We start from the raw sequence: 15,782 nt of genomic DNA, 5'->3' as shown, positions 1-15,782 counted from the left end.
CCAAAGAAAAGAATGGAAGAAGAAGTTGCAACAAAGGCCACACGCCAGAGAGAGATATTTTCTAATGTCTAATCCCCTTTATATACTGCATCTAATTTTTTCTTTTTGACTTTGTCAAGGGGAACCCAAAGGCTTCCTAGGCCCAAGATAAACCCCTTCAGCGCATGTGAAATGCTCCAACTGTGCATTGCAGCACAATGCCTGGCCACTTTGACAGCTTCGGGATTCGAACCTAGGTTGGGGAGCACACCCAACTAGGCAAGAACCACTAGGCCACTTGCAGTGGTTATATACTGCATCTAATTGTTCTCTTTGTTTCCTTGTAGGATTGAAAGTTCAAGATTTCGCATTTAAAACTCCTAGATGCATGCTCTACAATCTTTATTTATTTAGGAGAAATAAAATTGCATAATCTCATCTCCTTTTGTCTTCTCTCACTTTCTCTGAAAAACTTTTAGAATACAAAAGAGAAATTTTATGTACACATCCCTATTTACTTAACAAACTCCCCCTAAATTTTTTTTTTGTTCAATTTTTCTCTTAAGGTTCCTCTTATGCCCCTCTTTACAATTAAAAAAAAAAAATCTAGGCATTAGTTTTCTCTCAAAATGCCTCCAAGCTCCAATAAAAAAATATGCCTCCAAACTCTTCTTCTTGCTGTGTAGATTGACCTTTCTAGAAAATTTGAGTAGTTCATGCATATTGAGTTTTCTACCTTTGATGTTCAAGGTTCTTCATTGGTACATGGAGAGTTTCAAGGGTTATTAATTATTATGGTTCTCTCATATGATTCCTATGGTTTCTTGGATGAATGAGACTGAGGGTGGGGAAAAAAGCCAGTAAGCCTGAAAAACGGGCCCAACCCAACTGGTCCAATCCTAATCGGTCAGGGTTTTTTAAGCTCGTTATCTATAAATTTCGGGTCGGTCTCGGGCCTTGAAATTCAGTTTATATTAAGCCCGTTAGGCCCGGTTGAAACCTTTATGCCTTTTCTTTTTTCTGATTCCTTCTCTTCTTATTCTTTTCTTGAACAATTCATAAACCTTTTAGTTCTTCATCTCTCTTCAAAGTCTTCAAGTAAATCCCAAAACCGAAAACTCCCAATTCTTCTTCTGTTTTTCTCTTTCAAACCATAAGCCTATACCCAATCAATTAATATCTCAATCTTATATCCTTGTTCACAAATCCTTCATCAAATCATTCTCAATCTTTCGCAAATGCCTCGATGACGATTGCATCGAGACCAGCCTCAAGGAGTCGAGCCATGACCTCTCGCTCTTCAAGTTCAACTCTGGCACGGTCGTCATGCTCATTCTCTTCATACTCCTTTGTCGTCGCTGTAAGTCGTGCGATGACTGTGACATCAGGAACTGGAAGAACTGAGGACCTTTCTTCTCTTTACCCAGCAATCCAAATCTCTTCTCCCTTTGATTTTTCAAAGCCAAAGATATTTCTTTCTCTCTATTTCAAAGCCAAACACCTTTCTTTCTCTATGTTTCAAAGCCAAAGATCTCAATGAGTAGAGGATAAGAGTGCGATGGAGATCTGCACATTAGTTTTTTTTTTTTTTTTTTTTTTTTTTTTTTAAGGCCGGGTTGGGCCTGAAAACTAGGAAAACAGGCCTTAAGTTGGTCCCAGCCTTTGAATAACACATTTGGGCCTAGCCCGAAAATTTCGAGCTCAGTCCCGGGCTCAGCAAAATGACATACAGGTCCGACCCGTGCCCAACCCTAAATGAGACTGTTTGCAATAGTATAACAATATATTTTTGTTTTCATGAAAGAAATTAACAAGGATGGTGGGTGAAGAATAAGAAAGTTTTTAAAGAATGACTTTTGAGGTTTAGCCTCTCTCTCCAACTTCAGCCTCGTCATCGCAAATTCCCTGAAGAAAAAAAAATCTCAATTTGAAGATACTTTCATAGGAACTGCTCCAACAATTTAAGTTTTTTTTTTTTTTTTGTATTTAATTCATAAAACAAAATGACATTTTGGGAAAGAATTAGTTGGATGTGTATTAAGAATATTGGGGTGTGTCAATTTAATTTCTCCAAAACAATATATCGTTAAAATATATATATATATATATATATCAGAGAAAATAAATTGTACCATAAGAATGTTAAAAGAAATAAGAACACTAACCAAAAAAATATTGGAGAACACTAAATCACTGTTTCTATACAAACACCGAATTAAATATTTCTGACTAGAGAAATTCACATCAAACCTCATCGAATTAATAATATGGGCAACACTTTACTATTCTGTTTCAAGCAATCAACTGCAGCTTCGTCAAATCGTAATGACGTTGGTATCCCGGTGGTGCCAAATTCAAATCCAGATTCAAGCACGACACCCTTTTGCTGCTATTGGATTTCTTCAACACCGGCATGGCTGCTGCCCGATCTCGATCTGCAGAAGCAGAATTTATAACATCCCTATGTCTCCTCATGTGTCCTCCAAGCGCTTGCCCAATTGCGAATTCAAGCCCGCAGATGGGGCACTCGTGCGTCTTGGGCTTGGCCGGCGAGCTCGGCGTCGACTGAGGAAGCTGTAAAAGGTCTATAGCTCCGCCTGCCATTAGTTTCGGCTTGTTGTGGCTCGCTCTGTGGCCTCCGAGGGCTTGGAACGATGAGAACTCGCGATTACAAGTCTTGCAGACAAAGGCGCGGTCCGAGGTCTTTTGTTTTTTGACTGGGGATGAATCATTTTGGCCGACTTTGGATAACAGCATCAAGCAACTAACCAAATCCAGGGTCTGCTCATCTTCTCTGTCTCTTTTCATGGCTAAGCTGGTTAGGGGACTTGGGGAATGGAGTTTCGGAGCGAAAATAAGGAAGCTGTGTGATAACGTTACTCAGTCAGCGTGGAATGAAAGGAAGTGAGTTAGCGGGCAGCTATATATAGGCAGCGAAACTCTTGACTCTAGTAGCTTGCGAAGTAAGCAGCAATGACGTGTTTCGATTTGTTCCTATAGACTTGGAGAATAAGTAATGTAAGGAGTATGGTATTATTGTAATAACTTTGTTTCTTGTGGGATTATTTTAGTGCCGTCATCGGGGCCACGTATGCGTCACCGTGTTGCTGGAGTGTGAGTGAGTTAACTTGGTCAAGCGGACAAGCGGTCGTTCTAGGCAGCCCAGGTCGTTTCAAGTTTGAACGTTCCCGACTGTTCTAGATGAATCTGATGGTCGCCCGGTCGGCGTCCTGGCCCACCCGCATCCAAGATTCCAAGGCGCGTGTCAAAGAAACTAGCTTAATTCCTTTGTCGCCGGGTTTTTCTCTACGTGGCAATCTCATCTCCACATCATCGGTATCGACGGAGTGGAGGAAACGTGCTTGTGTGCAAAGCACAAAATAATGTAGCCAAGCTAAGTGTGTATCTTGCCACAAAATCCACGCGGTCCGTCGGAGTTGTTTAATTAAGTATGAGCTACTTTCCTATTTTCAGACTATATTGTCATGCACCATGCCTTTCCTTACTCTGTCCTCATATTTGAGTCTTTCTAAGTTCCTAGATAGTTCCCATGCAAGCTAATATCGTGCATGTTATTGTTCGTCTTCCTATGTATATAACTATGTATCATAGTTTATGTGGCTTAATTATTACTTAGTATTATATGCTTTCATCGATCGAATGGTAAGCATGTTTCATAGCGTGTGTCTTCGAAGACTTGAGTAAGCATATAAGAAATCGGCAGCACTTTTTGAACGCGGAATGAAGAAGCTCTCGCGTTGATGTAGCTAGCATTTCCTAACAGACCTGCCCTATTTAAAAATATAGCAAACTATCTATTGAAAATATTAGTGGACATATCTTTGAAAAAAAAAATTTTAATTAAATAAAAGACCTGCCCTATTTGAAAATATTAGTGGATATATCTTTACAACTACAAATAAAGGCGTTCTTTTGGTATCAAAATACTTCACTAAATTTTGAAGTGCTAATAATACCATTTACTTTAAAATTAAAACTGATTACAAAATTATATAAAATGATTATTATAATAAAATCAAAATTTTATAAACAAAAATATGAAAAAAATAAATATGTGATTAACAAGAAAATTTTCATGTTTATCCGTATAACATGTGCATCACACGATTATGAGATTAATATATATAAAGCTAGAACATGATCTCGATAAACATAACAATATTACAAGTATTCTATCACCTTAGAAATAGCAAACCCTAGGATTTGAGTGGAAAGGAGAGCGGCGGTGATTCTTCGGAGGATCCTCCAATCGACTAGCAGTGGCGAGGCTATTCATCGTGGGAATGTGGCGATGAGGGCACTGTCAGTCCCTTTGCTCATGTTTATCTTCATCGTTGGCTGGTGTGGAAAAGATCTGAGTCGATGGTCGTCTTCGACCTCAGATCGGTGGTGCATCTGGGCTAACAGAGGGGAACTAATGTTTTGCTTGGCTGACCTCCTATTATGGCGATGGGATAGACCACCGGATGTCAGCATGGTGACGGGGATGGTCAGATTATGTGGCCGAGGATGTCATCACCTGGATCGTTTGTCAGGGACGGCGCGATCTGGGATGGAGGCGATGGAGGGCGTGCTGATTCCAGGCATGCGGCCATCGGAGGTGCAACAAGGAGCAGCGACGGTACCGGTTCTCTGCTTCGGCGCTTGGTCCTGCCTTGATTGGGTGCCCATATCAGATTTATGGGTGCCCAGTATAAGGTTATGGGCTTGGGAGTTGGGCTGGCTTTGGGCCCGCGACAGGGCCCAATGGTTGGGCTTGATTTCTCCACATATTTTGATTTGGGACCCAGGCAGTGATTTGGGTACTTGCTTGCTTACCTGTGTTCTTATAATTTCAGGTGTGTTGTGCTTACGTGTAGGTAGATTCCTCAATACTATATATATTCTATAAAAGATCTCGGTATAATCACGCTGTGAGTACCACAATTGCGTGCCTGGCGATCGAGCAGTGTTAATTGTGCTGGGATGAACATAGTCTTGAGTCATCCACCGATCTCTTGCATGCCCGAGTTACAGATTATGATGATTTGGTCTCCAAACCTCAAGGTCATGGCAATTGTCTCATTGTTAGTAATTATTTTGAGCAGGCTGGAAATTTATCTTCAGTTTTCTGTTAGTTTATCTATAAGTGATCCAGAGCAGTATTTTATTATACATGAACTACCTGTTGGAGTAGTACACCTTCTGGTTTGTTCTAGCTCTGCTCTAGCTTCAAGCCGTTTGTGGCTTGTGTTTGCTCCCAATCGGGATGCTATTCTAAACGATTGTAATCGTTCAAAATTTCAATAAATTCACTTTAAAAAAAAAAATGATCTTAATAAGCATTCAAAACCAAAAAATAATTAAAATTTAAGGGCACTCAAAATATAAAATAACAGAATTAAGAAATTATATAAAGACCCCACCCACTTTTCACTAGCACAATTCTATTTTTTATTTATTAGTCTTTTTTATATATTCTCTTACATTTGAACATTCATTTATATTTACTTTAATTAGTAAAATCATAAAATAGATGGAGCCCCAAAAAATCAACCAATTTTCGATTTTAACCGGAGAACACTAGAACGATCATCCATAATTCCATATCAATTAGACAAAAAATTAGAACGTGATCATTCTACACGTGCAGGAAGGCTAATACACATAATAAATATTAACTGTTTATTTATTTTTATTCTTTTTACAAGGAAGGGGACCTAAGCCAAGATCTCCATAAAACCAAAGAAACAGAAATGAAACCAACTATCGCTAATAAATGTTGAGTGAAGCAAGTAGCCTTTCACTTGCTCAGATATGCAGTGCATTGAAGTTCCGGAAGAACTGATGAAGGCAATTGCCCCTACTCGGATTAATGTTCAATCATTTTAAGTGTTCTAGTTTCTTAAGTTTTCCAGCAAGATGTTTGTTAGAATGAGAAAATAAAATAACTTGACCGGTCCTAGCTATAAGGTCCAACAATGAAGAAAAGCAAACCAAATATTAATTCGAAGAAAGCGAGCAAAGGAAATCAGCGTGCCAATTTTCTCTAGGAGTCTAAAATCCGTCCTTTCATATATAGTCCCTCATTTTAATTGTACTTGAGAGCATTCTACACGCAGTAAGCACTCGATAGTCGTTTCCATTGCTACAACTCAGATGCATATCCTATTAATCCTGTTCTCCTCATCATGTAGGGTAAGTATTCGGTGTGCCCACCTGAAATTTGGTCAAAGATTAGACAGAGTCTTATCAGATAATCACTGTTGTAGAACTTTCCCCTACATGAATTCCAAACCCAGCCCATGGGTACGACTCGATGGCAGTCTTTTTTGGACTCTTTGTTTCCATCGTATTCTAGATTTTGCATGCGTATCGATCAGACCAGTAGTACAATCTGCATAGTTACAATCAGTGCACAACAATGAAATTGCTTCTGTTAGGAGTTATGACTATTCATTTATTTCCTCATCGTAGCAAAAAATTTTGGTATATTTTGTTAGGAAAAAAATACAAATAGTACCCAACTTATGGTTGACTCTGAATTTCTGTACTCAAATTTTCAAAACTATCACTTTGGTACCTGAAATTCGGACCCTGACCCAACATATGTACTTGCTGTCCATGACAGCGTTAACTATCATGCCACGTGGCATTTTCTTAGGGGTAAAACCGCTCTGTCTTTACCTCCAGGTTGGGTATTGTTTGTATTTTTTAACCTCTTCTTCCAGAGCTCTCTCTCTCTCTCTCTCTCTCTCTCTCTCTCTCTCTCTCTCTCTCTCTCTCTCTCTCTCTCTCTCTCTCTCTCTCTCTCTCTCTTCCCTTAACCATTATCAGCGACCACCCACCATCTCTCTCTCTCTCTCTCTCTCTCTCTCTCTCTCTCTCTCTCTCTCTCTCTCTCTCTCTCTCTCTCTCTCTCTCTCTCTCTCTCTCCCCTTAACCATTATCAGCGACCACCCACCACCACTAGCAAAACCCTCATTCCTCTCGGCAGAGGTTCTGCCCCACCACCTCCTCCACAAAAACCAAAATCCTAGAAGAAAAAACTTTTTCTTTGCCGCCACCCTAAACCAAAAAAATAAAAAGAAAATTCTTCCAGCAGCCCCGCGCCTCCTCCTCTCCAGTCCCACAAGCCTTGCAGCAGCCCCTGCCGCAAAGCCCCATAGCCAGCCAGACTAGCACACCAGGCCGAGTGCTGCCCAACCTCGCCCAGCGCATCGCAGCGCCTAGCTTCCGGCCTACACGCACAACGCCTACTGCCCTAGCATCAGTAGCCTCGTGCATGCGCAACCCGCCTAGCACCCCGCTCCTGCGCATCCCACCCAACGCAGCAAGCTTGCAGCCTGCCCACCCGCACCTAAGAAATAAAGTTAATTTGCCCCAATTCTGGGTTTCATTCTTTTGGCAATGGTCTGGAGAAGATGATGAGAGAGTTGGGAGGAAGAAGAAAATGAAGAGAGCTTGAAGAAGAAGAAGAAATCTAGTGAAAGGACAAGAATACCCCTCAAAATTTGACAGTGGACTAACTTCGTAACGGCCAACAGTGTTCTAGGTACTAAAGTTGGGTCGGGGTCCGAACTTCAGGTACCAAAGTGATAGTTTTGAAAATTTGGGTACAGAAAATCAGAGTCGGCCATAAATTGGGTACTGTTTGTATTTTTTTCCCTATTTTGTTTGCATCAATCTTTCTGTATTTCTACCTTTTATCCGCCACTTTTCTAATAAAATGTGTTGCAAATGATCATTACTGAAGCATGAACTCCAATATTCTCTTGATCTCTTCAACTCTCTGTTTATTTATTTATTTATTTATTTTTATTCATTTTTCGTTTTTCCTGAACTTGATTCTAATATGGCTGGCTGTTGATTAAAGACTAGCTAGTCATACTTGGGCGTCTATTTTCTATTTCCTGATAAGAAAAGACTAATTAGGTTTAATTTATATATTACTAGCATTAATCTCGACATGCCCTCATGCGCTCGTCATATTTTTCTTTTTAACATATAGAAAAGAAAAAAAATTAAAACAGTCACCGACTCACCGGCCACCATTTTACACTACCAATATTTTAGATGATATTCATGTTAATTAATTTTATCTTTGTCATGGATATTCGGCAGTTTCAAGTTTTCGTGAATCTTTGAACATCAAATTTAAGGTTTCCATTTATAATAACGGACGTATAGGTAGATATGGTTTATCATCCACTCTACCAGGCTACAGCTAGTTCATGCTTACGGGTATTTACCAAGAAATTAAATGAAAGAATGTTGTAGTTCATGCTTACATATTCTTATCTCCTCATCCTGTTGTTTAAGTTTGGGTTTGACACTTTTTGGCTGCTTATCGTTGGTGAGTTCAAGTAGGAACCTGGCCCTTCATCCAAAAATTAAAATGAAAAAAAAAAAAGGAGTATTCGTGCGAAGCACACAAGTATGTAGCTAGCTAGTGCATGTGATCTTCCTAGAAAATGTACGCGCGCGGTGTGTCGAAGTTGTTACTTAAGTGTGAGCTAGCTTCCTGGTTTTCACACCGTTTGTGTTCAGTCGTGGCTTTCCTTGCTCTTATACGTACTCACATTTCAGTACTTTTTCCATTCCCAGTTAGGTCAATAACTAAACTGCAAAACAATTCTATGTGTTTTGCTCTTGAGAGTGTCGTGACTCATGACAAGATATTTGAGTACGCGAAGGTGAAAAAAGAGGTAGATAAACGTAGGTATGCATTATTCAACTTTCCTCCAAAATCAATAACTATTCCACAAAACAAATTAGTGTGCACTTCTTTGATTGAAATCATTGAATCTATACCATATAGACGTTTCGTTAGTTCCTTTAGTCTAGAAATTGTAATCTATATCATATCATGCATTAACAAATTATATTGTGATTCTATATTGAATTGAACACCATCCTAAACCAGAGCTTCAGTCTTATATCACATATTGAATATTTATCAAAATTTCATTACACTTATTATTAATATTTCTTATCAAGTTTGCTAGTGTTTCCACAATAATAATAAATTCTTTGTAAATTTGCTTATAATAATAGGAAAATTCTATAGTACATACCAATATCTCATACACACATTTACAAATGTGACAACAAATTTGTTGTCAGAGTGGTAATGTTGAGTCTTATTTTGTGTAATCTTAGATCTAATAATGGTAATTACACCTCTTACGACATTGTTGCAAGCTTTTGAACAAATTCGTTGTCAATGTTGTAATTTTTGTTTAACTATATGTAATAGTGTAAATGAATATGGTAACTTTTGTTCTCAATATTGTAATTTTGATTCAAATAATTACAATTTTTTATTCAAATAAATATAAAAGGGTTATTATCACAAATGGTACCTGAACTTTTCCTCTATTTTATCGATGGTACCTGAACTTCAATTTTGATCACAACCAGTACCCGAATTTTTTGATTTCATTTTAAATGGTACCTAAGGCCACCTTCAGTCACTATTCAGGCCAAAAAAACCCAAATCTAAAAAAATAAAAAACAAAAAAACAAGTTCAAGGCAAGTCTATTACAAAAAAATCATCTCTATATATGATCGCAACCCTTGAAATCATCAAAAATCATCACTATGATCGCCTCCCATGCCGTTTTTAGTCGGAATAGTAACCGGAGGTGGCTCTAAGTACCATTTAAAATGAAATCGAAAAGTTCGGGTACTGATTGTGATCAAAATTGAAGTTCAGGTACCATCAATAAAATTGAGGTATAGTTCAGGTACCATTTGTGATAATAACCCAATATAAAATGAGTGTATGAGATATTAGTATGTACCATAGCTTGCCCCATAATAATAAATTGAATCTTTATGGACATATGTTCACCTTTTGAATTTGTTTTTCATGCAGATAATCCAGTGAAGTTGTCCAGCAACGATGTGAAAAGAGAGAGAGAGATAGAGTTGTTAGTGGCATAGTGTAGTTTTAGAATTTTGGGAGCCTATAACCATCATTTAACACTTAAATTATTATTATTTTTTTTGGTCAATAAATTTAACACTTAAATTAGGTAAGTGAAAAAAAAAATCCTTAACCCAATGCTCAAATTTGAGTCAAGATATTCCCACTTAACTCAATAAGAGATTCTAATTTTCATTTAACACTTAAATTCGGTAAGTGAAAATTAGAATCTCTTATTGAGTTAAGTGGGAATATCTTGACTCAAATTTGAGCATTGGGTTAAGGATTTTTTTTTCCCCCTTAATTGAAGTCGTTTGAAATAAGGATACTCTGACACGCGAGCTCTGCGCTAAAGGAGTCACATGCCCGCTTAGTCTTGCCCTTACCAGGCAAGTTAGTACTTTTTTTATTTTTTTTGCTGTTGTTCATAAATCATAACAATACCAGAGTTTGAATGTACAATTTATCAAAAGAAAATTAATTGTACCAAAAAATCAATTAATTACCAAAAAAATATTGGAGAAAACAAATCTAATCCTCTCCACTGTTTCCATACGTACAGACATCGAATCAAAAAATTCCGACTAGAAAATCATCCAACCAAATCGGAGGAGATTAAGGATACATTATGTACAGCACTATATATTAATTAATATACGTACTATTCGGCTTCAAGAAATCAACTGCAGCTTCGTCAAATCGTAATGACGTTGATATCCCGGTGGTGCCAAATTCAAATCCAGATCCAAGCATGACACCCATTTACTACTAGTCGATTTTTTCAACACCGGCACCGGCACCGCTGCCGTCCGAACCCGATCCGCAGCAGCGGAAGTCATGACATCCCTGTGTCTCCTCATGTGACCCCCAAGCGCTTGCCCGATCGCGAATTCAAGCCCGCAGATGGGACACTCGTGGGTCTTGGGCTTGGCCGGGGAGCTCGGTGATGACTGTGCTAACTGTAAGAGGTCGGAGGCACCATTTCCGGCCATTAGTTTTGGTTTGTTGTGACTCGCTCTGTGACCTCCGAGGGCTTGGAACGAGGAGAACTCGCGGTTACACGTCTTGCAAACAAAGGCACGATCCAAGGTCTTCTGTTTTTTAATTGGGGATGAATCACTTTGGCCGACTTTGGATAACAGCATCAAGCAACTAACCAAATCCAGGGTCTGATCATCTTCTCTGCCTCTCTTCATGGCTTAGCTGGTTAGAGGAGTTTCGGGTTGCGCTTTCGAGCTTAGAGAAATCTGAAGGAACTAAGGATGCAAGTAAGCACTGTGTGAGATTGAGATAACGTACGTTACTCAGTAAGCGTGGAATGAAAGGTAGTAAGCCAGTGTGCTGGTATATATAGGCAGCAAAATTATGAGGTAGTAGCTTACGAATGAAGTTGCAATGGCGTGTTCGCATTTGCCCCTGAAGACTTGGCGAATAAGTAATGTGAGAAGTTTGGTATTATTGTAATAAGTTTGTTTTCTTGTGGGATTGTTTTAGTGCCGTCATTTTGTCCACGCTTGCGTCACCGCGTTGCTGGAATGAGTGAGTTAACGGGGTCAAGCAGTCGTTATCGACTTATCGGCAGCCTAGGTCCTTCGAAGTTTGAACGTTCCCCACAGTTCTAGATGAACAGTTCTGTACAAATCTATATATTTTTCAGATAATGAATTCACACTAGTACACTATTAAATATATGGAAATTATTTTATATACTGACGGTGTAAATGATCCAACACTTATAAGATGATCTCAACTCTTGATATTTATAATTAATATTTTTATAATATAATCTAATCATTCATTGATGTCAGTGCAAGTGCACGTCGATACACTGAATTCTCCCATCTCTCTTCCTCCAAATATGTAAGTAAAAAAGAATATAAACAGGCAGATCGTATCTAATATCAACGAGACAATCAATACCAATGAAATTTTTCCTTAAAGTTTTGATATACTCATAGTTAGTTTCTCAGAAGATGACGTGCACGAACCCAAAGCTAGCGTGTGGACAGTTAAAGGTCGTTGTTGAGTTTGATTTGCAACCATGAAAGCACGGGAGAGGTCGAGAATGTCAAGCAAACGTGTTTGTGTGGCAAGCACACAAGTAAGTAGCTAAGCTAATAAATGCCTAAATAAGTGTGTATCTTTCTACAAAATCTACGCGGTCCATCCAGTTTCCTAATTTCACACTATAAAGTATATGACAGTCACATCATATATTGTCGTCATGCCTTTCCTTACTCTTACCTCGTATCTGAGTCTTTGCTTCGTAGCTATTTCCCAGTTCTTACCTCCTGTCTCCTGATTAAGTCTTCGACTAGACCCATTTTCATATTATCTAGATATGTTGTTTCTGTGGCTTAATTAGTCCTCTATATGTTTCATACCCTGTGTCTTAGATGAAACACTTCACTAATTAAGCATATAAGAACTAATTGGCGTGCTAACTTCTTTTAGAAATCTAGAAATCCTTCCTTTCACATCCTCCAGGGAAAATGTCACAAACAATACCCAAACTTATGATAAAGTAATCTGGGGTTCACATCCAAAACCAATTGGCAATGGATGGAGTGGCCCAAACCCTTATAAACTCATAGGCAAGGTCCCATTTTTCCCATGTGGGATGTATATATTCTCAACACGCCCCCGCATGTGTGGCGAATTTTCAAGCCATACACGGGATAACTTTTTGGGTGACGTGGAGCCCGTGTGGCCGTTAGGCATGCACACGTGGGTAACCCGCTCTGATACCATGATAAAGTAATCTGGGGTTCACATCCAAAACCAATTGGCAATGGATGGAGTGGCCCAAACCCTTATAAACTCATAGGCAAGGTCTCATTTTTCCCATGTGGGATGTATATATTCTCAACAACTTAAAGTCATTCTACACTTTAGTACCTCATCTTTTAAATATATCACTTTAATACCTCAACTTACTACCTATGCATAACATTCATACACGCCGTTAATAATACTGTTAACTCAAATGTCATATGGTTTTATGTCATGGGTGTTTTTGTCCATTTATATTTTTTCACCAAAAATTCCATAGGAGAATTTCTAAAAATCCCTTCTTTTTGCTAAAAATAGAAACTGTATCAAGGAAAATATTATATTTGGGTTTATGGAAGATCAATTTAAGTTATTATACTGGAAATTTTGACTTATTGCTATGATCCCAGAAAACAGAATAATAAATGAGAAGAGATGAGAGATTTATAGTTTTTCAGCCTGTTAATCCACGAATAGAGTGTGGCATGGATGAGGTCAAATTGTCTGCTAGCTTTATTAATTGTTGATTCTATATTATCTTATCTTAGCTCTTCAAGTATAATTTGTTGGGTAGTTACTAGTTTTCTTTCAAGTTTTGGGCTTTGAGTCTTTCCCATTTTAATTGAAGAACTCTTCAAACAAAAAAGGAAAAATGCTTGTTCAATTCATTATGCATAATCAATTTCAATACCAATCATAGCGGATCATCTAGTAGAGTTGTAAAAGTTACTAGAAACTTTTAGGATCTATGGTTGTTGTAGTTATTTGCTTACTCAGTGAATATAAATCCATGGTTGTTTGGTTTCCTCAACAATGAAGAAGGATGCAGCAAGTTTTTTTTAAATTTTTTTTTTTAATAAAAGTAAATATGAATTAACGTAGTGAGTTTTAATTAAGTGGCAAATACCAAATGGACGAAAATACCCATGACAGAAAGTTATATGACATTTGAGTCGACGGTGTTATTAACGGCGTGTATGAATGTTATGCATAAGTAATGAGTTGAGGTTCCTAAATGAGGTACCAAAGTGTAAAATCACTTTAAATCGGAATCATTTGACTTTTTCCCAATCCTCCATTTGATAGTTCGTATCCTTTTCACCTCATCCTGTAGCTAGCTAGGTGTATTAGGTCTGCCACTCTGCCATGTCCTGAAATTTGACTAAAGATCAGACAAAGTCTTCTAACAACCGCGTATTGTTGTAAAACACTAAAACATTCCAAACTTAGCCGATGAGTACGCGATCCCGGCCAATCCCGATGACAGCCTTATTCGATCTTATTCAAAGCTACATGCATGTGTACACACGATTTATTTGATCCTGATTAAGTTCTTGGACTCTCTATTTTTCATCGTGTTCTAGAATTTGCATGCATGCATCTCAGACTAGCACTAATTAATACAATATTACAGCTGCTCGAATATACGTTTTCTTTTATCTGTATTTCTACTTTTTCGCCTGTACGTATTTTTTCTAATAAATTCTGCCGCACGTCAAGCATGGACTACCTAAGCCACAATATTCTTAATTCGTGTTTCTTGAACATGATTCTAATTTGGTTGGCTGATCAATAACTAGCAACTGGTATGTGGAATTATATACCGTGTTCCACATTTAACATTAATTTCATGGTATTGAGTTGATGAGTGTTAGATAATTGCTGCTCGAATAGCTTTGCTTTAATAGTTGATACAACGTGCTTAATTCTATTTCTGCATCTACGAATATCCTCAAAACTTGGTGTGCAGGGCCGAGTCCGAATTTTAGACGAGGACCATTACATATATTGTATGATAAAAGACTCGTTTGTTTGTTGATTTTGAGACATGACATGTGCATGAAATGTACTGTGCAGCAGTCTTGTCGATTATCTGCACCGTTCATGTTTTAGTTCTCTATACATAAATCATATCTTCAAACCTCGCTTATAAGGTTTTGGAAATTCAAACATCACTAGGTTTGAGATATGGAGTAGCGAGGTCTATATTAAAGTAACAAGATTGATAATGAAGATGAATAAATTTTGATCGTATGATAATAACTAGCTTCTGAGTGGTCTTCTAACCTATCACTGTATCATATTAACATAATGAGACCGTGCACAATCTTTAATCCATAGGCACCAACTGCAATTTCCAAATAGTATACTTTTCATTCCCTAAAAAAAAGACTAGTTTTCATCTTGGAAATCATGGGATAATTATCTTAATCCCCTTACGAGTCATGTGGTACATTCTAGCAACTAAGCGGTGGAAATGGGCCTAGCACCTAATTATTTAGGCGGGCAGCCAGGAGCATAGTTTTTTTAATTTTAATTTTATTATATAACATATAGATAAGTCACAGACTGCCAATTTGTTCTGGGGTCGTCTTCTTCTTTCACCGGCGTCAATGCCAGAAGCTGAAGTGGCTCCGGCGGTGATGATCTTCTCCTCCTCTTCATGGTGTCCACTGTCCAACTACAACTGTGGGGAATGGAATCCCAATAAAGGATAAAAAGATGGGTTTTTTTACACTTGGAAACTTGGGTCATCGTAGTAGGGCTGGCCTGAGTCGATTCTACGGTTTTAAAATCAGAACCCGGAACCGGAACCGAGAAGAGATAATCGGTTCGGGTATGGTGATTTTTGTATCAAGAACCGAAATGGAACCGAACCGACCATTCTCTGTCGGTTCCTCGGTTTTTCGGTTCTAGTCGGTTTTCCTGTTTTTCGGTTTCACACTCGGTTTTTCGGTTTTTGGCTCCAAGTTCGGTTCGGTTCCACTTTCGGTTCCTCGGTTTTTCCATATAGACAAACTGTTTTTCAGCCTTTTCTAGTCTCGAGCTTCTAGTTTTCCTGATTTCCATACATATATTCAAATGATTCAATATTGCAAATACCATTCACTCATAAAACTCAATCTACAATCTACATATTCAACAATCAACATCAAGATAACAAATTAGAAATTCAAAGTCTCCTACTGAAACAAACCTAAAATTGAAATAGTTCAACATCAACATCAACATCAACATCAACATCAACATCAACAATCAACAATCAACATCAAACTGAGCAATTCAAAGTCTCAAACTGAAACAAACCAACTAAAATTG

The 15,782-nt window shown here is 38.1% G+C and overlaps 2 protein-coding genes across 2 annotated transcripts; both read right to left on the bottom strand.

Moving 5' to 3' along the window:
- Positions 1–2,103: 2,103 nt before the first annotated feature.
- Positions 2,104–2,888, bottom strand: LOC112165479 (zinc finger protein ZAT12). The gene has a single exon (XM_024302000.2). It carries the CDS (start codon positions 2,785–2,787, stop codon positions 2,272–2,274), a length of 516 nt encoding a protein of 171 aa, XP_024157768.1. The 5' UTR covers positions 2,788–2,888; the 3' UTR covers positions 2,104–2,271.
- Positions 2,889–10,392: 7,504 nt separating this feature from the next.
- On the bottom strand, positions 10,393–11,242 carry LOC112165403 (zinc finger protein ZAT12). Its single transcript, XM_024301887.2, has one exon. It carries the CDS (start codon positions 11,105–11,107, stop codon positions 10,583–10,585), a length of 525 nt encoding a protein of 174 aa, XP_024157655.1. The 5' UTR covers positions 11,108–11,242; the 3' UTR covers positions 10,393–10,582.
- Between the last annotated feature and the right edge of the window lie 4,540 nt (positions 11,243–15,782).

Source organism: Rosa chinensis, chromosome 5 (genome assembly GCF_002994745.2).
Source record: "Rosa chinensis cultivar Old Blush chromosome 5, RchiOBHm-V2, whole genome shotgun sequence".
Taxonomy (NCBI): Eukaryota; Viridiplantae; Streptophyta; class Magnoliopsida; order Rosales; family Rosaceae; genus Rosa; species Rosa chinensis.
This window is presented reverse-complemented; position numbering and strand designations above follow the sequence as displayed.

Coding starts and splice junctions, on each gene's coding strand:
- LOC112165403 (XM_024301887.2), bottom strand. CDS start 11,107: ATGAAGAGAGGCAGAGAAGATGATCAGACCCTGGATTTGGTTAGTTGC.
- LOC112165479 (XM_024302000.2), bottom strand. CDS start 2,787: ATGAAAAGAGACAGAGAAGATGAGCAGACCCTGGATTTGGTTAGTTGC.